General features: G+C 41.8%; 1 protein-coding gene across 11 annotated transcripts in view; it reads left to right on the top strand.

Moving 5' to 3' along the window:
- The first annotated feature begins 813 nt into the window (after positions 1–813).
- ubxn11 (UBX domain protein 11) overlaps positions 814–25,727 on the top strand; it is a 187,688-nt gene continuing 162,774 nt past the window's right edge. For 6 of the 11 annotated variants that reach the window (XR_009508715.1, XR_009508716.1, XM_059954701.1 and 3 more), the window contains exons 1-5: positions 14,059–15,040; positions 16,359–16,460; positions 18,466–18,566; positions 18,691–18,745; positions 19,926–20,002. Coding sequence is in view for 8 of the 11 variants with exons in the window: in XM_059954701.1 (XP_059810684.1) it covers positions 14,914–15,040; positions 16,359–16,460; positions 18,466–18,566; positions 18,691–18,745; positions 19,926–20,002 (462 nt within the window). In the remaining 3 variants the exon portion in view is untranslated. Of the gene's footprint in view, positions 1,112–2,288; positions 2,439–4,716; positions 4,755–14,057; positions 15,041–16,358; positions 16,461–18,465; positions 18,567–18,690; positions 18,746–19,925; positions 20,003–25,727 lie in introns of those variants that run through there. The other 5 variants (XM_059954698.1, XM_059954697.1, XM_059954703.1 and 2 more) reach the window with 5 other exon arrangements.

Here is a 25,727-nt window from a genome sequence, read left to right as displayed (position 1 = left end):
TCTCTGAATGCACAACACGTCGATCCTTGAAGTGGCCGCCGAGCGTGGATTGGGCAGACCTTGTATTGGACAGATACACCTCTTATGTAATAAATAGACTGAAGCACGGTCCCGGACTTGAAATGTTAACTGTTTCTCTCTCTTTCAAAACGGTCCAACAGTTAAAATGTCGCAACGTTTCCTGTGCAGGTTTGTGTAACGGTTAGCGTGAGGCTGTCACAGCTCAGGGCTGCTCGGGAATTCGGAGTTCAGTGAAGTGTCTCCACGTCCTCCCCGTGGAATGTGTGGGGTTTCCTTCCACAGTCCAATGATGTAACGCTAGGTCTTTGTAAGTTGTCCTGAGATTAATCGGGTTTTCAGGGGTCGGCTCGAAGGGCGGGAAGCACTGTGTCTCTAAAATAAAATAAAAATTATTTCAGATTCTCATCGTCTGTAGCGTCTTTCATTTTCATTCCTGTTCTTCAAATTTTTATTTTAAAAATAAACTTTGATCTTAATAGAAAAACGTATAAAAGCATAAACACAACGCAAAAACGAATAAATCCTTAATGTCATATAATCAGTGTATTCAGCAGTGCTATCGGACCAATCACTCTTGTGCCCGAATCCTGATTGGATGTGACCGGTCGCAGAGAGAAAAAACCTCCTCGGTTTCACCAATCGTTGTGCATATTCAATCTAGTTCAGCGCAACCAATCATCTCTTTGCATTTTGATTTTCTTAGCAACGCGGTACAACAATACGGCGGGAGGCATAGCAACCAAGCCGGCCTCAGAGCACTGGGGTAAAGTTGGTCAGCGGGGGTAGGGGAAGAGGGGAGTGAGAGCTCGTGGTCGTCAGGGGGACAGGGGGTAGTTAGCGGAGGGCAGGTTACTGGTTAACACCACCACGTCTGGGGGAAGTGGGGAAGATTTGGAGACTTGTCGGCGGGCAGTGTGGGGGAGGGTTAGTGAGGTCTAAAGATGGACACTTGTCTTGGAAGGGACTGAGTGGTTGGTCTGGGCACTGGTCAGAGAGTGCAGGGTATTGAAAGCGCAATGAGCTCCCCGCTGTCATCCTTAGGAAAGTTGAGGAAAGTTCCCCTAAATCTACCCGAGTTGCGGGGACACGGGTAAGTTAGGCTTTATTTCATTCAGCTTTTTTTTGTGCTGTACATGTACAACGTGACTTAAAAACAGAAAATGTTGGAAAATCTCAATAGATCAGGAAGCACCTGTGGGTGGAGACGACAGACGATAGTCAATGTTTCTGGGTTGCGACCCGCCCCCATGAACCCTGTTATATTTTTCTCGTGACTCAAGTTAACAGTGCAGCTATAGTATGTAAGATTTAGTTACACCTCATAAACCGGAGAAAGACCTGTATAGACCTATTCTTTCACTTAAAGTCGGAAACTGCGGAGCTGTCTATACCTTGGCATCACATATAAGCCGACTTGATCGTGCCTGTACGGAAATGTGCAGTGATGCTCTTTGCTTTTATGGTCAAAGACTGTAATTTGAAACATGGCCACAACTTTAGTACTTTATGGTACTCTCTATAAACTCAAAATCCATTTCTGAACCTTTCACAATCTTAGTACTTTATAGACAATAAAGTAATTTTAAAAATATTGTCTTTGATGTACTGTAGGAAACCTGGTGGCTAATTTTGGGACCTGTTTTACTGACAAATCAGCAGTACACCAGGAAGAACACTTCTAATAGTTTCAAATGATCTTTGACCTTGCTGCAAATCAGAAGGAGCACTGGTTTTATGACCCCTTGTAAAGGACACTACCTCTGATAATTCGATACGTCTAACTCACAGTGGACGTCAGTCTGGGTAACAGAGCCTAGTTCATCTAACACCATCTATTTAGCCAGGTCACCTTCAGAGATACAGAGATACAGAAGGCACACACTCAAAATGATTCAGGAACAACTTCTTCCCCTCTGCAATCTGAGTTCTGAATAGACAATGAACACTACGTCACTACATTTCTATTTCTATATTTTTGTGCTACTTATTTAACTAATATATGCAGTATATACTTTATGTATTTCACAATTTTGTTCTCTCTATTATCATACTGGTATTATACTGCCGCCGCAAAGTTAACAAATTTCATGACGTATGCTGGTGATATTAAACCTGATTCTGATTCTTTGGACTAGGACCTAAATGCAACGCCTTTTGACTTACAAGTGAGATTACTAACCACTGGGCTATTAAACTACTTGTAACTAAAATACTAAAATATTCCTCAATTTGCTTAATTGTTCAAAACACCTGCATAAAAAATATAGAATGTGTGCTTGAAGCTTGGAGCAAAAGAAAAAGCTGGAAATTCAAAGCAGGAACAGAAAACCTTGGAAGGCTCAGCAGGTCAAGCAGCATCATTAGGGGGAGAAACAGAAGGTATTTCAGGCCATGGATCCTTCATCAGAACTGGAAATGTAAGTAACCAAGTTCCAGAGAAGCGGGAGGTAGATGTAACACAGATAATGATGGTTTGCTTTAAAGATCACCAATAGAAAACAAAAGGGAAAAGAAATGTGTTGAAGGACTAGAAAGATAAAGAGAAAAGTGTGGTTACCTAAAACTGATAAATTCAGTATTTAGTCCTAAGCGCTTCAATATACCTAGATGGAAGAAGATGGGAAATGGAATAGGATTTTTATTGTTACATGCATTGAGACTTCCACTCTCTTCCCTCAAAGTCCAGATGCAGTTGTACGAGCAGACGTCACAAACTGGGGTTTTCCTTGGTTACAGCAGATGACCATGATGTCTTTTGTGCCTTTGTCATGCCCTTTGCTCTCCACAGAGCGTTGCAGTTGGATCTCTCTCTAGATCTCATCCTCCCAATCCTTCAGAGCTGAGTTCACATGCTGGGACAGGTGTGTCCCTAACTCACCAGGTTTGAGGCTGCTGGCTACCCTCACCTGGTTTAGTCCACCTGTCAAAGAGGTGTACCGGGGTGTGGCCACTGTCACATGCAAGTGGCTAGTTGGAGCCACAGGTGAGAGTGGAGTGTCCATTGGGGACCAAAGGTGAGTGAGCTGCCCTGGAATGGGCACAACAAACCCCTTCCCTGGACAACCCATACACCTCCCTATATTGTACTAGGGAGCTATTTAATAACTTATAACAGAGGGATAGAAGCTGTCCCTGCGCATGTCGATGTGTGCTTTCTGCTGTTTGGATCTTCTACCTGATGGAAGAGGGGAGAAGAGGGAATGTCCTGAGTGGCTGGGTTTATTGATTATACTGGCTGAAGTACCGAGGCAGAAATGTAATCATTGTTGAAGTAATGTAGGAGGCCAAGCACAGAGGTCAAAATGGGAATGAAGCAGCCTGACAACTGGAAGCTCAGCTCTGCACTGCAGAATGAATGGAGGTGTTCAGCAAAATGGTCCACCATTTGTCTTTGATTTCTCCAGCATGGAGAATATTTCACCTTGCAGGATGTTAATTTGGAAAAGGTGCAAGAAACCTGCTATTTGGACTGGATGGGCTGTATGCTTGGCCAGGACCATGAAAGGAAGAAGTCAAAGGGCGAATATTCATCTGCCCTAGTATGGGAAATTACTGTGAAAAGGGAGTCACTAGGTGGACATGGAGTAGACCAGGAAGTTGTGGAGGAAAAAAGTCCCTTTGGAATGCTGAAAGGGAAAGTTAGGACAGGATGTTTCTGGGAGGTGACAGAAATTAGTAAGGTAACATATTGAACATGGAGGCTGGTGGGGTAGAAAGTAGGAGAAAGGGAAACCAGATCTATCTTTGCATCTTCCATGGTTGCAGTTGATAGGATTCTCAACTGTGTCTCATTTATTTCCAGTACTTCTGCTGTTCTCCCACTCCTTCCAGCCTGAACATTGATAAGGTTTTCCAAGACAACACCTTCCACTCTACGCGCTTCCACATCCACTGGACCATACTCCATAATTTCTTACACTTCCAACAGGTTCTACCTTCAGGCATCCAACATCTTTCTCTTAACACTCCAAAGGAAGCACTCCCTCTGTGACTTACAGGTTCAGTTTTCCACTTTCACCAGTCACTCTCTTTGTCACGGCACTTCTTCATGCAATCGAGAGAGAGAGAGAGAGAGAGAGAGAGATACAATGCTTGCAATTTTACGTCTTCCCTTCCAGTATCCAAGGTTCGAAACAGTCCTTTAACTGAAAAGGTGACTCACTTGCCCTTCTTCCAATTTAATGTATTGCACTTGGGCCTATACTTGAAATACTAAATGCAGATTAGACAATCTTTTTGTGGAATATCTCTGTAGAGTTGCAAGGAAATCCTTACCTTCCAGTTCCCTGCCATTTAATTCACTACTATAATCCCACTCTGACCTCCCCACTTTTACCATTTTTGATATCCTACGTTCCTCCTATAATGCTCAACAGAGCACTTCTTCAGTCTCATTATATTAAAACACTTGAAACTTAATATTAAATTGAATAATTTCAGATAATCATGCTATTTTACTCTTTTCTCTTGTCTCCAGTGACTTATTTATAAAGTAATGAATTTCCTCTATTCTCTCCAATCTTTTCCCTTTCTGCATTTGACACTTACATTTTTTACTTGTCTAGTTTTGATGACGAGTCTTTGAGCTGAATTGCCAGTTCTGCTTTATCTCCTACTGACGCTGAGTGCCTCCATCATTTCTGTTTCTGCTTTGATGTGTCATTGTTTTGATTAATTTTGGTGTATTTTCCACAGCAAACGAGTAGCTTTCTTTGAAGAGAATTCATACACAGGTAAGACAAACCAACTTTCTTAAATAATTCCTAACACTAAACTATCAATTCAGTAAAGAGCACCAGCTGCTGAAAATTCCCAGTGCCAAGACCTCCTCTGCCTCTGCAACATAACGTTGTTCCTCGTGGGGTTCTGTCTGATGGCCACAGCATGAGCACGGTATGGCAATGATCATGAGCCACGAACCTTACAACTGCAGCTGACTGCTGACTTAAAGTTCAGGCAGTAACTCTGACAGAAAAAAATCCTGTCTGATTTTGAATCATTTGTGACAGAGATGAAGGTCTTTTAGTCTGAGATACTTGTTCATTTGTTCGTTATGTGCCATGTCTTCCCATGACCACAATTGCTTTTGGCAAATTTTTCTACAGAAGTGGCTTGCAATTGCCTTCTTCTGGACGGTGTCTTTACAAGATGGGTGACCCCAGCCATTATCAATACTCTTCAGAGATTGTCTGCCTGGCATCAGTGGTTGCATAACCAGGACTTGTGATCTGCACCAAGTGCTCAAACGACCATCCACCACCTGCTCCCATGGCTTCATGTGACCATGATTGGCGGCGGGGGGGGGGGGGCGCTAAGCAGGTGCTACACCTTGACCAGAGGTGTCCTGCAGACTAGCAGAGGGAAAGAGCAGCTTATAACTTCTTCAGTGGATATGTACCTCCACCCCACCGCCCAACACCACTGAGACACTGTGCTGAGAAATTTCATCATGTGTGTGTATAGCTCTGACCTCTGTACGTAACAAGCCGGAAGTTCAGTGACTTTTACACTATTATTCAGATCGCCACATGAACAATTTCATTGGAATGAGATGAAGAAAGGGAGAAGACATGTAACAAGAAAATACTTAAGTACTAAAATGCACCAGCTTGGTGTGGTTTATGTAGCGTTTCATCTTACTTTTAACCTGGTATGCTCAGCTGCACGGAAATAACACCAAATGTCAGGCAGGCCAACGCCACTTCTCCCACCACATCTGCCACAAACCACACATTTGGAGTAGTTTGTGTTCCAGAATATTTAGCACTGGGATCAATTGAAATTTACATCTTTTTAATCTGTCTGTGACATGTGATAAATAGAGTCTTTTTAAAAAATGTGTTAAGTGATATGCTTATGGGGTTAAATACAATGACCTGCAGAGAAATTTGGCTTGTCCCATTGACCCTTACCAATCTTTATTAATGCACCATAGAAAGTTTCTTATTTCGATGTGTTAAATCTTGGTGTAGCAACTGCTCTACCTGCGACCACGAGAATCTGCAGGGAGTTGCGGACAACGTTCAGCACACTATGGAAACAAGTTTCCACTCCATGAATGTGGTGAACTACGTATACCTGTCTGGACATGCCCCCTGCTGACTGCTCCTGTGGCCCCTCCCACTGACCGTGGCTTCTCCCACAGACCCTGGTATAAAGGTGATTGAGGCCTGAGCCCAGCCCTCAGTCTCCAGGATGTCGGATGGTGGTCAACTACTGCTTGTTCTTTCTTCCAGTCAATAAAAGCCAATATCTCGCCTCCCGTCTCAGAGAGTTATTAATGGTGCATCAGTGGACTCTGTCAATACTTCTTACTACCTCATAAAGCAGCCAACATGATCAAAGACAACACTCACCCTGGTGTCGTGAGAAGTGGAAACTAGGCCAGCCAACAGAGCTCTGGAGAAGCTGTATAGGCCAATCCCCTGTACAGCGGATACAGCGGATTACAGGAACATTGAACTCCAAGCATTGGACGATGGAGACAGGAGGTCTTAACGGCCTATGCTCCACCAGGAACTGAAGGTCCAAGACAAGAAGAGAATCACCCTGGACATCCTCTCTTCTTCCACCAGGCAGAAGACATAACTTCCTGAAAGGACATGATACCAGGCTCAAGGCAACTTCTACCATGCTGTTATTAGAGTATTGAATAGTTCTCTAGAATGATAAGATTGACTCTTGACCTCACAACTTATCATGTACCTTATTAGATTAGAGTAGATTCTATTAGAGTCAACTTCATTGTCATTGTGCTGAGTACAGATACAAAGCCAAATGAAATGCAGTTAGCATCTAACCAGAAATGCAAAGGATGGTGTTATATACAAAACAACTGCGAATAAAGAGTAAGTGCTAAAGCACACAAATATAAAAGTACCGAGACGGTACAATACGGGTGCAATTCTGCTTAGCGCTGTGATGTGAGGTTCAGCAGGGTCACGGCCTCAGGGAAGAAGCTCTTCCTGTGCCTGCTGGTGTGGGAGTGGAGGCTCCTGTAGTGCCGACCGGATGGGAGGACAGTAAAAAGGTATTGTTATCTGCTCTGCACTTTCTCTGTAGCTGGTGCACTTTATACTGCATTCTGCTATTGTCTTACCTTGTACTACCTGAATGCACCATGTAACAAATTGATTGGTATGTTGTTTACTTGGATTTTCAGAAAGCCCTTGACAGGGTGCTGCACATGAGGCTGTTTAAGAAGATAAGAGACCATGGTATAACAGGAAAGATACTAGCATGGATAGAAGATTGCCTGACAAGCAGGAGGCAAAGTGTCGGAATGAAGGGGGCTGTTCTGGTTGGCTGCCAGTGACTAGTGGTGTTCTGCAGGGGCTGGTATTGGGACCACTTCATTTATGTTATATGTCAATGATTTGGATGATGGAATTGATGGCTCTGTGCCAAGTTTGTAGACAATTCAGTTATAGGTGGACAGGCAAGTAGTGTTGATGAAACAGTGAGACTGCAGAAGGACAAACAAATTAGGAGAATGGGCAAAGAAGTGCCAGATGGAATACAGTGTCAGGAAGTATATGGTCACACTCTGTGGCAGAAGAAATAAAAGCATAGACTATTTTTTAAATAGAGAGAAAATGCAAAAATCTGAGGTGCAAAGAGACTTGGGAGTCCTTGTACAGGGTTCCCTGAAGGTTAATTTGCAGGTTGAGTGAGGAAGACAAATGCAACATTAGCATTCATTTTGAGAGGATTAGAATATAAAAACAAACATGTGGTGTTAAGGCTTTCTCAGGCACTATTGACAGCTCATTTGGAGTATTGTGAGTAGTTTTGAGCCTGTTATTGAAGAAAGAGAGGGTTCAAAGGAGGTTCACAAGAATGATTCCAGGATTGAAGAGCTTGTCATATGAGGAGCATTTGATGTCTTTGGGCCTGTACTCACTGGAATTCAGGGGATGAGGGGAAAGAAGGGGTATGGGGAGAAGGCGTGAGATTGGGGCTGAAAAGGAAACGGATCAGCCCTAATGAAATGGTGGAACAGACTTGATGGGCCAAATGGCCTAATTCTGCTGCTATATCTTATGGTCTTAAGGTCTTGGAGTAAAGCCAAACCTTCATTAAATTCTAAATGGAGAACTGATGACTGTCCCAGGTTGGCCATGTTCATTACTTGATGTTTTTGTAGCCAAGTCTTACTTACCATTTATCAGTCCGGGCTTGAATGTTGTCTAGATCTTGCTACGCACATGTGTGACCTGTTTCACTTGTTAACCAGATGAAATGAAACTTAATATTGCGCAATGATCAGGAAAACTCCTTTGCTTGTGACATTATGATGGAAGGTTTGCCAGTCTTCAGCCAGTTAAATTCATTCAATATGATATTAAGAAATGGCCAAATTCACTGAGATGAACAAATTCTTAAATCCCAATAAATAAAATAATCAGATTCAGGTTTAATATCAATGGTATATGTTGTGAAACTTGATGTCTTTGCAGCAACAGTACAATACAGTACATAATAATAAAGAAAAAATCCAGAAAAAACAGTGAATTACAGTGTGTGTGTGTGTGTGTGTGTGTGTGTGTGTGTGTGTGTGTGTGTGTGTGTGTGTGTGATTGTATATATATTGAGAGAGAGAGAGAGTTTATTTAACTAAGTGGTGCATAACTAAAATATAAAAGTAGTGAGGTAGTGTTCATAGGTTCAATGTCCATTCAGAAATTGGATGGCATAGGGGAAGAAGCCATTCCTGAATTGTTCAGTGTGTGTCTTCAGGCTCCTGTACCTCCTTCCTGATGGTAGCAGTGAGAAGAGGGCATATCATTGGTGATGGGGTCCTTAATGATGGATGCTGCCTTTATGAGGCACCGCTCCTTGAGGCTGTCCTGAATACTATGGAGGCTAGTGCCCATGATGAAGCTGACTAAGTTTACAAGTTTCTACAGCTTATTTCAGGTAATAGCATGAGGAAATAGGCCTCTTGACCTATAATGTCTGAGCTAGCCATCAAGCACTTGTTGCATTGTAGCTTTCTATATCACGGCATTTCAGCTGCACCTCCAAATACCTGTGAATACTGTTTGAGCACTTACTCTACCACACCCTTCAGGGTATGAGCTCCAGTATTCAACCACTCTTTGGTTGATGAAAATGTTCCTCAATGTCTTCTACAACTTTGCATATGTCCCTTGGTCTTAGCTGGCTGGAAAGGGAAAATGTTTATCACAACCTGTCTTTTCAATGCTCCTCAAAATTTTGCATACTTCAACCAGATCAACCCTTCAACTTTGTCTTGTCCAAAAGAATATAATCAAACCTATGTAGTCTTCTTCATATTTCAAGTGCTACATCCCACCCAATATTTTTGTGAATCTCTTCTGCATCCTTCCTATAGCGTGGCAATCAATCCTGCACAGAGAAGTCTAGTTGTGGCACAACTTGTGGTTGTACCATGACCTTCCTAATCTGTAGCGAATGAAATCAAGTATGCCAAGTGTCTTGGTATGTCACCAAAGAATCTTACAAATTTATACAGATGTATAATGGTGAGCATTCTGACTGGATGCATCATAGCCCTCTATGAAACCTCCAATGCAAGGATTGCAGGAATCTGTAGAGATTTGTACACTCAGCCAGCATTACCATGGGCACAGCCCACATTCCACCATTGAGGACATCTTCAAGGGGTGGTATCTCAAGAAGGCAACATCCATCACTATCCAGGGACACACCCTCTTCTTGTTACTACTATCAAGGAAGAGGTACAGAAGCCTGAAGACCTATACACAACAATTTAGTAACAGCTTCTTCCCCTCCACCATCAGATGTCTGAATGGGCCATGAACCCATGAATCCTACAGTGTTATTTGTTTCATTTATTAATTTTCCTAATATATAGACTTTTATGTCTTTGTACAGTACTACAGCCATAAAACAACAAAGTTTATGCTATATGTCAGTGATAATAAATCTGAAACTTATTCTGCATTTAGGAATCCTTTAACAGATACATATATATTCTGTTCTTTAGTACTTCCTAAGATCATACCATTCATTGTCTATGCCCAAGCTTTATTAATCCTTACATGTAATACTTGCCCCGAAGAAGGGTCTCGGCCTGAAACCTCGACTGTTTATTCATTTCCTTTGATGCTGCCTGACCTGCTGAGTTCCTCCAGTATTTTGTGTGTGTTGCTGTATAATAAAGAACAATGCAGCACAGTACAGGCCATTTGGCCCACAATGTTGTGCCGACCCTTAAACCCTGCCCCCCCCATATAACCCCCCACCTTAAATACCTCCATATACCTGTCTAGTAGTCTCTTAAATTTCACTAGCGTATCTGCCTCCACCACTGACTCAGGCAGTGCATTCCACACACCAACTACCCTCTGAGTAAAAAACCTTTCTCTAAAATCCCCCTTGAACTTTCCACCCCTTACCTTAAAGCCATGTCCTCTTGAAGTGAGCAGTGAGGAAGAGGCTGTCCACTCTATCTCTTCCTCTTAATATCTTGTATACCTCTATCATGTCTCTTCTCATCCTCCTTCTCCCCAGACAGTAAAGCCCTAGCTCCCTTAATCTCTGATCATAATGCATACTCTCTAAACCAGGCAACATCCTGGTAAATCTCCTCTATACTCTTTCCAATGCCTCCATATCCTTCCTATAGTGAGGTGACCAGAACTGGACACAGTACTCCAAGTGTGTCCTAACCAGAGTTTTATAGAGCTGCATCATTACCCCGCGACTCTTAAACTCTATCCCTTGACTTATGAAAGCTAACACTTTCTTAACTACCCTATCTACCTGTAATGCTTCACATTTTTTGGACAAAATTCATCTATTACTCTTTGCCCATTCAACCAACTGATTCTGTAACCAAAGGCTAGTCTTCTCACCTCCCGCAACATCACCAATGCTCATGCCATCTGTGAACTTCATAATCAATGTATGCAATAAACAGCAATGCTTCCCCATTGTACACAGGCTCCCAAGCTCAAAAATAACCTCAACCACAACCTGTTGCCTCCTGTCAATAAACCAATTGTAAAATTATCTTCGATTCCATGGCTCTTAACTTTTTGACAAGTACTGTCTCTCATGTATTGTAAGATGTTGTCAAAGGCTTTGCTGAAGTCCAAGTAGATTTTGTGAACCAGATTACCCTCATTGACACACTTTACCACCTCTGAAGAAAAGTTAATCAGTGCTGTTTACATTGTGAGTAAGTTTGCTGATGGTGTAATGGAGAATGATAAGATTATAACAAGATCTAGGTAAACTGAAGAAGTGGGCCAAGAAATGGCAGGTAAAAGATGGACAATGCAAATGAAGTTAAATCACAGCAGGACTTGCATAGTAAATGGTACGGCCTGGACTGTGGAGCAGAGCAGAGAGACCTAGGGGGAAGATGGCAAAACAGATAAACATTATGTGGTAAAGAAGGCATTTGACACACTTGCCTTCACTGGTCATGGCATTGAGTGCAGGAGTTCAGATGCCGTCTTGCAACTGTACAAATCATTGGTGAGATCACACTTTATTGTGCACAGTTCTGGTTATCTTGCATTAAACTGGAAAAGGTGCAAAAAATTCACAAGGCTGGGATTCTCGATTGGACTGCAACAGACAAAGGATTTTATATAAAGTTGTGTAAAATCATAAGGGTTGTAAATAAGATGGATGGTCAGTCTTCTTCATAGCATAGAGGAGTCTAAAACTAGAAGGCGTAGGTTTAAGGTAGCATGGGGAAAAATTTAAAGCAGGCTTGAAGGACATGTTTTCATACAGATGTTGGTTACATAGAATGAGCTGCCAGAGGAATTGGTGGAGTTGAGGATGTTTACAATGTTTAAAGGACATTTGGAGAGGTAAATGGATAGAAAAGGTTTAGAGCAGTGGCTCCTAACCTTTTTTATTCTGTGGATCCCTTTGGCAGTCTGATGAAGCCCATGGACTCTTCTCAGAATAATGTATTTAAATATATAAACCAGGATTACAAAAGAAAACAACTATATTGAAGTATAGTTATCAAAATATCAAAAAACAAAATGTGATATAGTAATATATGTCCTTTATGAATTAAATATACATTTAAAATATAGGCAAGTTAAAATTGAATTTTATTTTTTAAAGACATCGGTATGAAGGCTGTTGTTGCTTAGCTTGAATAAGAGCATGAATAATTAGCAATGATGAGCTTGTCATATACAATATGTTGAGTTATTTATAACAACTGTAATGTGATACGAATATACCTGTGGTACTGTGAATGCTACTGTGGTTTATTGCCTACGTTCGTCATTGAAGGAAATACTAAATTTCAGTTAGAGGTTAGTAAAAATAAAGATGTAAATTTATTCCCATCCAAGTTCACGGACCCAGGTTAATTTATACTGGTTTCAAGGTATATTGGGCCAAACATAAATGGGACCAGCTTGAATAGGCATTTTGGGTGAGAGCATGGGTGAATTGTATGAAATCCTGTATTTGAACTGTATGCCTCTGTCTATGACTCTAGTCAGACAGAGCTTTCTGTTAACAAAGCAATGCTGAACATCCTTAATCCTAATTTTCGCCAAGTGAAAATTAATCCTGTCTCAGAACCTTTACCAATAGTTTCCTTCCCATTTATATTAGTCTCACATTTCTGTAAAATGCCTGTCTTACCCTTTCCGCCTAATCTGAATAAAGTTATTACATTCACCAGTCTTCTGCCATTAACACAGTTTGGTAAGTATCTTTTATAGCCCCGGAAATGTCCTCACTTGCCATCTATAGCCTTATCAGGTTAGGAAATTACTCACCTCTAAACCACTGATACCACCTCCTTTTCAATACGAATTTGTTCTAGAATTCTGTCATCCCCCTCCAAAATTTCTCCACCTTCAATGTTCTGATGCATAGTGAAAACAGGTACGAAGTTTGTATGACTCATGTCCTCTCACTGTTTGCACAGTTTCTACTTTGGCCCTTGATGGACCTTACTCTTTAAATGGTTCTCCTCTAGCTTCTAATATACCTCCAAAGTGCTTTGAGAGTTTACTTAGTTTTGTCCACCATTGCCAATTCATGTCCCCAATTATTTCCCCAATTAAAAAAATATCTCCTAGGCATTGCAAGGCCTCACTATTTTCAATTCACTAAACCTGCTATAAGCTACTTTTTTTTACACTTGGCATTCCTCACCCTTTTCTGTTTCTTTAGCTGGGCTATTCCAGTGGTTCCCCGCCGTATCCCACGATAACAGGAAACCTGTGCGGGAGTGTTTTTAAAGTGGAAAAGCTTTTGCACTGGGGCAGTTCCATTCACTCGACCTCGGCAGTCCAGTCCAGTGGTACAAACAAACGTCACACTGGGCCCTTCATTGGTTACAGTGGATGACTATGACTTTTATGCCTTGTCATGCCCTTTGCTCTACACAAAGAGCCGCAGAACCGCATTACTGGCCATTGGATCTCATTGTAGACCTCATCCGCCCAATCTGCTAGGACAGGAATGTCCCAATCTCCCCGGGGTATGAGGCCCACAGCTGCCCTCACCTGGTTTAGCTCACCCGTTGAACCGATGTACCAGGGGTGTGGCCGCTGTCAGATGCAAACAGCTACTTGGAGCCACAGGTGAGAGCTGAGTGTCTGGTGGGAACCAACAGTGAGTGAGCTGCCCCAGAATGGACACAACAAGGCCCTCCACCAGAGGTACGACCCCTCCCCAAACACCCTGCTATTCCAGTATAGCCATGATATGGATATCTTCCTGGCAAATTGCCCAGGCTCAACCGTATTCAGAAGAATCACTAATATAATTATGTCTTACCGCTCTATTCTCAATTACTAGCTAACTATGGAGTGCCAATAATCCTGCACTGGGCCCTTAGCTCCCAACTTCACCACAGGCCTTGGTCAAATATAGTCTAAAGGGCTGAAATCTAGAAATATAGTGAGAGTTATCTTTGGCAACAGCATTAGACATGGCTTGTCAATAAGGATAAACACACAAAGTTCTGCAGATGCTGGAAATACAAAGCAACACACACACACACACACACACACACACACACACACACACACACACACACACACACACACAATGCAGGAGGAGCTCTGCAGATTAGACAGCATCTATAAGAAAGAATAAACAGTCAATGTTTCAGGCTGAGACCCTTCTTCAAGACTGGAAAGGAAGGGAGAAGATGCCAGAATAAAATGGTGGGGGGAGAAGGAGGAGGCTAGCTGGAAGGTGATAGGTGAAGTCAGGTGAGTGGGAAAGGTCCAGGGCTGGGGAAGAAGGAGATTGATAGAAGAGGAGAGTGGACAGTAAGAGAAAGAGAAGGAGGAGGGGACATGGGGAGGTGATAGAGATGGGGGGTGGAATTTTGTTTACTCGAAGCAGAAATGGGTACCCTACAACCTGATATCATGAATATCAATTTCTCCTCACTTGCCTATTACTTCTCCCTGGGTCCCCTCTCCTCCTATTGTCCACTTCCTCTCTTTCTTCTCCAACCCTTGACATTTCCCACCCACCTGAAGAAGGGTCTCGGTCTGAAAAGTCAACTGTTATTCATTTCCATAGATGTCTAATTTTACAACCTTCAACAACTTCAGCAGTAGCACCCCAAACCAGACAGTGAGGCAATCAATCAGAATGTCTCAAGGTACATCTGAAGAGGTTTTTGAATCTTAAACGGATTTTTCTGATTGCAATTGCAATTGCTCACCAACCAACCAATAACACCTGCAAAAATACAATAGTGGTCCCTAATCCATAAATGGATTTATAACCAATCTGTATCGTGGACCCTTATAGCAGAACTAACTACTGTAGATGCACACTTGTGACAGAGAGAAAATCATTAGTGAAGCAGCTGAAAATGGTTAAGCTGAGAATGCAGTTAGAGGAGTACTTAAAACAGTCAGTTCCATCATGGGTACTAGCCTCCATATTATCCAAGACATCTTCAAGGAGCAGTGCTTCTGGAAGGCGAGGTTCAACATTAAGGACCCCCACCACCCAGGACATGCCGCTTTCCATTGTTACTGTCAGGAAGGAGGTAAGAAAACCTCAAAGGACACACTCAGAAATAGCCATCCGATTTCTGAATGGACATTGTATCCATAAACACTACCTCACTACTTTTTAAATTTTATTTTGTTTTTTTCTCTGCTTATTTTAACATAACTATTTAATATACATAACTATTACATAACATATTACATAATATATATAACATAACTATTTTATATATTTACTGTAATTAAGGTTTTTCTACATTTATCATGTATTGAATTATACTGCTGCCACAAAGATAACCAATTTCACGATATATGCTGGTGACATTAAACCTGACTCTGATTCTGAAATCTGTGCTTTGAAGGCAACTGCAGTCTTCTCAGTCCTGAAGTCCAAAATGTCAACTTTCTTCCGTAGGTGCTGCCTGACCTGCTGCGTTCCTCCAGCATTTTGTGTGTGTCTCTTCAGCTATAACATGACTTTCTATGACACCACATTTCTTAGGATAGTAACTATCATATTACCATCTGATTCCTAAATGCAAGGGGCGATTGATAAGTTTGTGGCCTAAGGTAGAAGGAGTCAATTTTAGAAAACCTAGCACATTTATTTTTCCTGCATTTACACATCTAGTCCAGCGGTTATGGAGCATACGGATCCCTTCTTTGTAGAAGTCAGCATCTTGGACCTCCAGAAGTGGTCCACAGCAGGGGTGATTGATAAGTTTGTGTCCTAAGGTAGAAGGAGATGCGTTATTAACTTCAAACTTTCTGCATAATCACTCAAAGAGTTGAACTGCATGTGCATGTATATCTCTGTATATACAGCTGTATATCTCTTTCCACCTTAGGCCAAAAACTTATCAATCACCTCTGCTGTGGACCACATGGAGGTCCAAGATGTTCTTGTTATACAGTATTTACACTCTTTACCCGATCTTGCATGCTGAGAGCCCAGTGTTTGCAGGATGTTGGGGCAGAGAGCATGTAACAATGGTTTCATACCCCCCCCCCCCCACACACTCTTGCTTTGGTTTCTGAGCACCCCACAGACAGGGTGGTGTTCTTTCAGAAACAGTGGGGACTTAGCACAAATTCATATTAAATTGGCCATTGTGGTTTGACTGCCATAGTTATTAGGAGAAATGTGTCACACATAGTGTAAAAAATATTGTTCTGAACCATGAATGTAGTTGCATTGTTCAGATGGTATTTACAGAAGAAGCTTTATATATAAAGAGACTACAGTACTAGAAATATCCTATGCAATTCGTGAGACTGTGTGCAAAGAAAACTTTACAGAGTCTCAGAAATACTGAGTAAAACATCATTATCAAAACTGTTTACTTCTTTCTTTAGATGATGAGGCTGCGTTACTGGGTGAAATCCTGCCTCCTTCATCCTGGGCACACAATTCAACCTCTTCTGCTCCTTCGCCATCAGCAAGGTCAAAGGCAAATGGTACGGGTTGATAAAAAGGCAGCAAAATGCAGTGGTTAAAGTTTGTTAGGATTTGCATTAGTGTAACGAGAAATTCATCCCAAACCAAACTGGGTGAAATCTGTAAGTGGGGTGCCAGGGTAGCATAGCAGTAATGACACTATTACAGCTCAGGGCATCAGAGTTTGGAGTTCAATTCCAGTGTCCTCTGCAAGCAAGTTTGTATGTTCCTTCTCGTGTGGATGTGGGCAGTTAGCAGATAAATTGTCCCATGAATAGACTGACGTTAAATTGGTGCATTGCTGGGTGGCGCGACTTGGAAGGCTAAAAGGGCCTGGTCCTTGCTGTATTGCTAAATAAAATAAAATAAATTCATCCCAACAGTGGTGGCTACATCTTAAGCTGCAGTTCACCTACAATGAAATGCCAGTTAGGAGCATGGCCATTGAGGTTGGATTGGAAGATTGAAAAACAGAGAGATTTACAGAAACACAGTAATACATAACTGAAACAGGCCATTTGCCCTTCCAGCTTCATGCTAATTTGTTAAAGTCCATTTACATTAATACAAAACCAAGTAAAACTACAAGCTGGAAGATTCACCAGTAACCTAATACTGACCCAAGTGACACTGAGTCTTCAATATCTTCTTATCTTGCTGTTGTATAGTTTATTTTGAACAGGATACTGAAGAATAACATAAGTTCTACAGGTACAAAACTTGCAGTTCCATGCTAACATATGGAAGCAAATTGGACAATATCAAAGTGAAATGAGGGAAGACTCAAAGCTGCAACACTGTGGTTTTTGAGATGAATGATGAAGTTATTGTGGAACAATAGAGTAACAAATGAAGTGTTGTGAAAAGTCAGAATAAGAAGAGAACTGATAGGGAAACGGCAGCTAGAATTTCTGGTACATGTACTGAGGAAAAAGAAGCTATAACATCTTGCAGTGACGGGAAAAATTGATGGAAGAAAATGTCACGGTCAAAAGTGCATGCCATTCATGAGTTACATGAAAGTATGGACAGGCAAAAATTTTGAAGAGCTTATTAGAACTTCTCAATTTAAAGACAGTTGGAAGACAATGATCACCATGTCAGATGACACGGCACATCAAAGTTCAAAGTAAAATTTATTATCAGAATACATACAACCCTGAGATTCTTTTACTGTGGGCATACTTAGCAGATCTATAGAACGGAAACTGGAGACAGGATCAATGGACAACAAACTGTGCAAACAATGGTGATGACAGTTTATTACTGAAGGTTGGTGTCAGTGAAACATCAATGTTTTTATACATTTAGTTTTGACCACCAGTCAAAAAGTTACAACCACACTCTTAACCATGCTTCCTTTAAACCTGTCATGGAAGAAACTTCATAGCATGAACTCTGAAATATTTAATATACAGTTACCAATGGTGGAATGAGGATCAAAGGTGGGGGCAGGGGAGTGCATCAGAAATCTAATTTAAACAAGAGAAAAATGGAAAATCCTGGAAGTACTTAGTCAGAAGAATGAACAGAATTCATATTTTTGGTATTTGACCTTTTATTTTACTAATAAAAATGAATAATCAAACATCTTTTAAGTTGCAGAATAAAGGTGGAGGGGTGGAGAATATAAAGAGAATATCTATGATAAGACAGAAACTAAGAAAGACTGAACATCACACCTGGTGGTTGTGCTATCTGAGGGAGGGCATTGAAGGCTGATTAAGGCTTATTTCTTTGTCCATAGATGCTGCTCGACTTGCTAAGTATTTCTAGGCCAATATGAATTACTCAGTTTCAGTGACGGAGCTGCCAGAAGACGCTATAAAAGTGCAATACTTCACTGATGCACTGCTTCAGTTTGGACTTTTGTACACAAGTCTTGGGAATGGGATGTGGGCTTGATGATCTGAATTAAGAGTGCTAATGTCTGAGTCATAACTGACTACTGGATGTTGGAAGTGGTGTTAATGTCGCTTTAATGTGTATGATTTGCCTTTCTTGGATCTGTTTATACAACTCCAGACTCGACTCCTCGTAACAGTGAGCTCATGTCCATAATGACGAAGCGGCTAACCAAGATGGAACAACGGGTCCGAAGTCAAGCACAGGAGATCAACAGGAAGGTAAGGGAAGTTCTGAGCCAATGCCAGAATCATAGAACTATACAGTCTTTGAGCACAGAGGAAATCACATGACACTTTAACTCTACTAAAGAGAACTGAACTGTATTCTGTTTTATTTTTACAGAATCAGCAAATAGCTGTGTTGGAAGAAAAGTTGAGTGCACTTCAATTATCTAACAGTAAGGGCCATTTCATTACTTTAAGTAGAGTTGTATCTAATTCTAGTTCTGTGCTAGAATGCTGCAACATAGTGCGTAGCTGTACAGAACATTTATTTATAGTTGTTACAATGCACAGTCGTTTAGTCAAATTTAGTAATGTCACCATGCTTCAAGACTAGTCACTGGACCTTCAGCAATCAGGTGACCTCACATACAGAAGAATTAAATTCTAGACACCATATCTTTGGAAGAATATCAAGGGGTAAGAGTCACAGAGCACTATATGGAACAAAAGCAGGCCATTTGACCTATCTAGTCTATACCAAACTATTATTCTGTCTACTCCCAATGACCTACAACTGGACCGTAGCCCTCTATACTCCTCCCATTCATGCACTTATCCAAATTTCTCCTAAATTTTGAAATCAAACCCACACACACCACTTATGCTGGCAACTCATTCCACACTCTCACCACTCTCTGAGTAAAGAAGTTTGCCATCATTCTCTTTAAATATTTCATCTTTTATCCTTAACCTATGACCTCTGGTTCTACTCTCACCCAACTTCAGTAGAAAAATCCTGCTTGTATTTACTCTGTGTGTGTGTGTATATATATATATATATATATGTGTGTATAAAAAAAATCCTAACTTATTCAACCTTTCCCTGTTCTCTTTCAATCTTATTGATATCCTTCCTGTAGGTAGGTAACTGAAAATGCACTCCAAGTTAGCCCTCACCAATATCTTAAACAGCTTCAACATAACCCCCTAACTCCTGTAGTCATTACTTCAATTTATGAAAGCCAGTGTGCCAAACGGGAAATTCCTTAAAAGATGAAGCTCTTCAGACATGTGCAGAGACTGGAGAACTTGTGTTTGTTTTCCTTCCAAGGTTAATTGCAGAATATGGTAGTGGTATTCCAAAAGTGAAAATGCAAACATAGAACTGTTCAGCACAGGACGGGGACAGGTTCTTCTGTCCAAAATGTTGTGCCAAATTCATTTGTAAGAGTAGATTTTAATGTCAGAAGTGAAGGGAACAGAATAAGATTTTTTTCTTCTTACAGAGATTTGTTATGCAAAGATAAGAGTAACTGAATTGGGAGATGGATATGTTTAAATTGGGGTGAGACCTGGTGGAAATAGGAGATTATTTCCCTTATTTTCAAATGTTTCTCTTAATTTTCTGAACAGAAACAACTGATGAGTCCAAAAGACAACTGGAGGTAGAAAAATACCTACAGCTACAGAATCAAGTGTGGGAAATGGAAGTAAGAGATCAGACTATACTTCAGAATCAAGATTCATCTATCTCCTGTTTATATCTTTTACACGACTTCCTTGCCTCTTGCTCCACCCTTGCTCCATCACAAAGTCTGCACTCTTTTACCCCTCCCCCACACAAAAATCCCTAGAGTTCTCTGTAGTATTCCCCACTTCTGAATTCTTATCCCAAACTTTTCTTCTTTCTGTTTACCAAGTTTTTCTTAAAATCCAGACAGTGAGAAGTTCCAACAGCTTAATTTGTAATAATCTCAATGATTTTCCCCTCCTTGGTTTATGCAAGCTGCATGTTAATAGTGGTCTGGATCACTTTTTGGAAAAGTTTTTGTAATTTTCCGAGGTTGCTGATAAGCTAATAATTTCCCAATTTGCTTACAAATCTTGTACATCTCAGCAAACTTGCTCCCACACATCATTTAGCACTCCAGATGGCTGTATGATGTGTTATTTCTAAGGCCAGGTGTAAACTATGCTACAACAATTATTACAGTTTCATTTTTTGCTGAATGGATATTATCCTTTATCAAAATTAGAAAATTCTTTGGAATTCATTATCACAAACAGCTGTGGAGTCCAAGTCATTGTATATAGAGATTGGTAGATTCTTGATTGGTCAGGGCGTGATGGCAGGCAATGGAAATGAATCAGCCATGATGAAATGACTTGATGAGCCAAATTGCTTAATTATATCTTATTGTCTTATGATCTAGAATGTTTCAGTTCAAGACCCAGAAAGAAATTTGAGTACATAAATTTCTTCTTCTTTTGGAAGAAGACAGCGAGGCTTTTAGAAGAAGTGCGGCAGCGGCCATTTTCAAATTGCTTCTCAGATCGGAGTTCTGAGAGGCGGGACTGCGCAGGCGCGTGAAGGAGGCCTGGGAAGGAGGGAAGATATAAAAAGAACGCAGCCTTAAGCAGCGGGCAGCTTCATTTGCGGGCAGCGGAGTGAGCCGGGAGCAGAGTGTAGGGTTTGGGCTCAGGGGGCTTAGGTGGAAGAGGGCATAGTATCTTTTAGTTCTTGTTATTTTCAGTTATTCGGTAAGTATGAGTGTGAGGGCAGCTTGTTGTTCTCGGAGTTGGATGTGGGAGATCCTGGAGTCTCCGAGCCTCCCGGACGTCCACATCTGCGCCAGGTGCGCCGAACTGCAGCTCCTGAGGGACCGAGTTAGGGAACTGGAGTTGCAGCTCGATGACCTTTGCCTGGTCAGGGAGAGTGAGGAGGTGATAGAGAGGAGTTACAGGCAGGTGGTCACTCCGGGGCCACGGGAGGCAGATAGGTGGGTCATGGTCAGGAAGGGGAAGAGGCAGGTACTAGAGAGTACCCCAGTGGCTGTACCCCTTGACAATAAGTACTCATGTTTGAGTACTGTTGGGGGGGACAGCCTACTTGGAGGAAGTGACAGTGGCTGGGCCTCCAGCACAGAGGATGGCCCTGTAGCTCAGAAGGGTAGGGATAGAAGAAAAAGGACCATAGTAATAGGGGATTCGATAGTAAGGGGTTCAGACAAGCGGTTCTGTGGAGGTGATCGGGAGTCCCGGATGTTAGTTTGCCTCCCTGGTGCCAGGGTTCGGGACGTTTCTGATCGCGTCCAAGATATCCTGAAGTGGGAGGGTGAGGAGCCAGAGGTCGTGGTACATGTAGGTACCAATGACATAGGTAGGAAAGGGGAAGAGGTCCTGAAACGAGAGTACAGGGAGTTAGGAAGGCAGTTAAGAAGAAGGACCGCAAAGTAGTAATCTCGGGATTACTGCCTGTGCCACGCGACAGTGAGAGTAGGAATGGAATTAGGTGGAGGATGAATGCGTGGCTGTGGGATTGGTGCAGGGGGCAGGGATTCAAGTTTCTGGATCATTGGGACCTCTTCTGGGGCAGGCATGACCTGTTCAAGAAGGATGGGTTACACTTGAATCCTGGGGGGACCAATATCCTAGCCGGGAAGTTTGCTAGGGCTACAGGGCAGACTTTAAACTAGTAAGATGGGGGGGGCGGGAATCTATTTGAGGAAACTATGGGAGAGGAGGTTAGTTCACCAGTAGAGCAAGTAAGTAGACTGTGTGTGAGGGAGGAAAGGCAGGTGATGGAGAAGGGATGCGCTCAGCCCGAAGATGTAGGGGAGAAGAAAGAAAAGGATAATAAATTTGAATGCATTATTAGGGATGAAAAGAGAGGAGGAGGTGGAGAGTATCTTAAATGTATCTATTTTAATGCTAGGAGCATTGTAAGAAAGGTGGATGAGCTTAAAACGTGGATTGCTACCTGGAATTATGATGTTGTAGCTATTAGTGAAACATGGTTGCAGGAAGGGTGTGATTGGCAACTAAATATTCCTGGATTTAGTTGCTTCAGGTGTGATAGAGTAGGAGGGGCCAGAGGAGGAGGTGTTGCATTGCTTGTCCGAGAAAATCTTATGGCGGTGCTTTGGGAGGATAGATTAGAGAGCTCCTCTAGGGAGGCTATTTGGGTGGAATTGAGGAATGGGAAAGGTGTAGTGACACTGATAGGAGTGTTTTATAGGCCACCTAATGGGGAGCGTGAGTTAGAAGAGCAAATGTGTAAGGAGATAGCAGATATTTGTAGTAAACACAAGGTGGTGATTGTGGGAGATTTTAATTTTCCACACGTAGATTGGGAAGCTCATTCTGTAAAAGGGCTGGATGGCTTTGAGTTTGTGAAATGTGTGCAGGATAGTTTTTTGCAACAATACATAGAAGTACCGACTAGAGATGGAGCAGTGTTGGATCTCCTGTTAGGGAATGCGATAGGTCAGCTGACAGATGTATGTGTTGGGGAGCACTTCGGGTCCAGTGATCACAATAGCATTAGCTTCAATATAATTATGGAGAAGGACAGGACTGGACCTAGAGTTGAGATTTTTGATTGGAGAAAGGCTAACTTTGAGGAGATGCGAAGGGATTTAGAGAGAATGGATTGGGTCAAGTTGTTTTATGGGAAGGATGTAATAGAGAAATGGAGGTCATTTAAGGGTGAAATTATGAGGCTACAGAATCTTTATGTTCAAAGGAAAGGTTAAAGGTTTGAAAGCACCATGGTTTTCAAGGGATATTAGAAACTTGGTTCGGAAAAAGAGGGATGTCTACAATAGATATAGGCAGCATGGAGTAAAGGAATTGCTCAAGGAGTATAAAGAATGTAAAAGGAATCTTAAGAAAGAGATTAGAAAAGCTAAAAGAAGATACGAGGTTGGTTTGGCAAATAAGGTGAAAGTAAATCCGAAAGGTTTCTACAGTTATATTAAAAGCAAGAGGACAGTGAGGGATAAAATTGGTCCCTTAGAGAATCAGGGTGGTCAGCTATGTGTGGAGCCGAGGGAGATGGGAGAGATTTTGAATGATTTCTTCTCTTCGGTATTCACTAAGGAGAAGGATATTAAATTGTGTAAGATGTGGGAAACAAGTAAGGAAGTTATGGTACCTATGACAATTAAAGAGGTGGAAGTACTGGCGCTTTTAAGAAATTTAAAAGTGGATAAATCTCCGGGTCCTGACACGATTTTCCCCAGGACCTTGAGGGAAGTTTGTGTAGAAATAGCAGGAGCTCTGACGGAGATCTTTAAGATGTCGTTAGAAACGGGGATTGTGCCGGAAGATTGGCGTATTGCTCATGTGGTTCCATTGTTTAAAAAGGGTTCTAGAAGTAAGCCTAGCAATTATAGACCTGTCAGTTTGACATCAGTGGTGGGTAAATTAATGGAAAGTATTCTTAGAGATAGTATTTATAATTATCTGGATAGACAGGATCTGATTAGGAGTAGCCAGCATGGATTTGTGCGTGGAAGGTCATGTTTGACAAACCTTATTGAATTTTTTGAAGAAGTTACGAGGAATGTTGACGAGGGTAAGGCAGTGGATGTAGTCTATATGGACTTAAGCAAAGCCTTTGACAAAGTTCCACATGGAAGGTTAGTTAAGAAGGTTCAGTCGTTAGGTATTAATGCTGGAGTAATAAAATGGATTCAACAGTGGCTAGATGGGAGATGCCAGAGAGTAGTGGTGGATAATTGTTTATCGGGATGGAGGCCGGTGACTAGCGGGGTGCCTCAGGGATCTGTTTTGGACCCAATGTTGTTTGTAATATACATAAATGATCTGGATGATGGGGTGGTAAATTGGATTAGTAAGTATGCCGATGATACTAAGGTAGGAGGTGTTGTGGATAATGAGGTGGGCTTTCAAAGCTTGCAGGGAGATTTATGCCAGTTAGAAGAATGGGCTGAACGTTGGCAGATGGAGTTTAATGCTGAGAAGTGTGAGGTTCTACATTTTGGCAGGAATAATCCAAATAGAACATACAGGGTAAATGGTAGGGCATTGAGGAATGCAGTGGAACAGAGAGATCTAGGAATAGTTCCCTGAAGGTGGAGTCTCATGTAGATAGGGTGATGAAGAAGGCTTTTGGAATGCTGGCCTTTATAAATCAAAGCATTGAGTACAGAAGTTGGAATGTAATGTTAAAATTGTACAAGGCATTGGTAAGGCCAGATTTAGAATATTGTGTGCAGTTCTGGTCACCGAATTATAGGAAAGATATCAATAAATTAGAGAGAGTGCAGAGACGATTTACTAGGATGTTACCTGGGTTTCAGCACTTAAGTTACAGAGAAAGGTTGAACAAGTTAGGTCTCTATTCATTGGAGCGTAGAAGGTTGAGGGGGGATTTGATCGAGGTATTTAAGATTTTGAGAGGGATAGATAGAGTTGACGTGAATAGGCTGTTTCCATTGAGAGTAGGGGAGATTCAAACGAGAGGACATGATTTGAGAGTTAGGGGGCAGAAGTTTAAGGGAAACACAAGGGGGTATTTCTTTACTCAGAGAGTAATAGCTGTGTGGAATGAGCTTCCTGTAGAAGTAGTAGAGGCCAGTTCAGTTGTGTCATTTAAGGTAAAATTGGATAGGTATATGGACAGGAAAGGAGTGGAGGGTTATGGGCTGAGTGTGGGTAGGTGGGACTAGGTGAGATTAGGAGTTTGGCACGGACTAGGAGGGCCGAGATGGCCTGTTTCCATGCTGTAGTTGTAATATGGTTATATGGTTATAATTCACCTGGTTGGTTATGCTCTCTGTCAACACTTTCCTCCCTGAATCCTGAAGTGCAGCATTCCCTCAATTCTTCCCTTTATTGAGATACAGCACGGAATAGGCCCTTTGGGCTCTTTCGAGCCGTGCTGGCCCACAGTCACTCAATTTAACCCTAGCCTAATCATGGTACAATTTACAATGACCAATTAACTTACCAACTGGTACATCTTTGGACTGTGGGAGGAAACCGAAGCTCCCAGAGGAAACCCACATGGCCAATGTACAAACTTCTTACAGGCGGCGGTGGGAATTTGAATCCAAATCGCTGGTACTGTGAAGCATCATGCTAATATGTGCTACCCGCCGCCTCTTGCTACGGTGAACGCTCAGCGATATCCTTCTGACAGGGCTGCCATTCTGATAGTGTCGTGTTCCTTCAGTCCATTTCTACAGTGCCAGCCAAGTGTTTGGAGTGTATTTAGACCCATAGCCTTTTGATTTCATAACTAGAGTGCTTGAGTTGAACCAACAGTTTGTTGGAATCCCAAGTTCATGTAGTTCATCTTCCTAAGGGTTTCTCAACAAACAGAGAAACAAAACCCTAAAAGAAGTGTACAAAATGCTGGGACTGCTCTCTCTTTTGCAGAAGGGGTTTTGAAAATTTTACCATGAA

This window comes from Hypanus sabinus, chromosome 30 (assembly GCF_030144855.1).
Source record: "Hypanus sabinus isolate sHypSab1 chromosome 30, sHypSab1.hap1, whole genome shotgun sequence".
NCBI classification, from domain to species: domain Eukaryota; kingdom Metazoa; phylum Chordata; class Chondrichthyes; order Myliobatiformes; family Dasyatidae; genus Hypanus; species Hypanus sabinus.
This window is presented reverse-complemented; position numbering and strand designations above follow the sequence as displayed.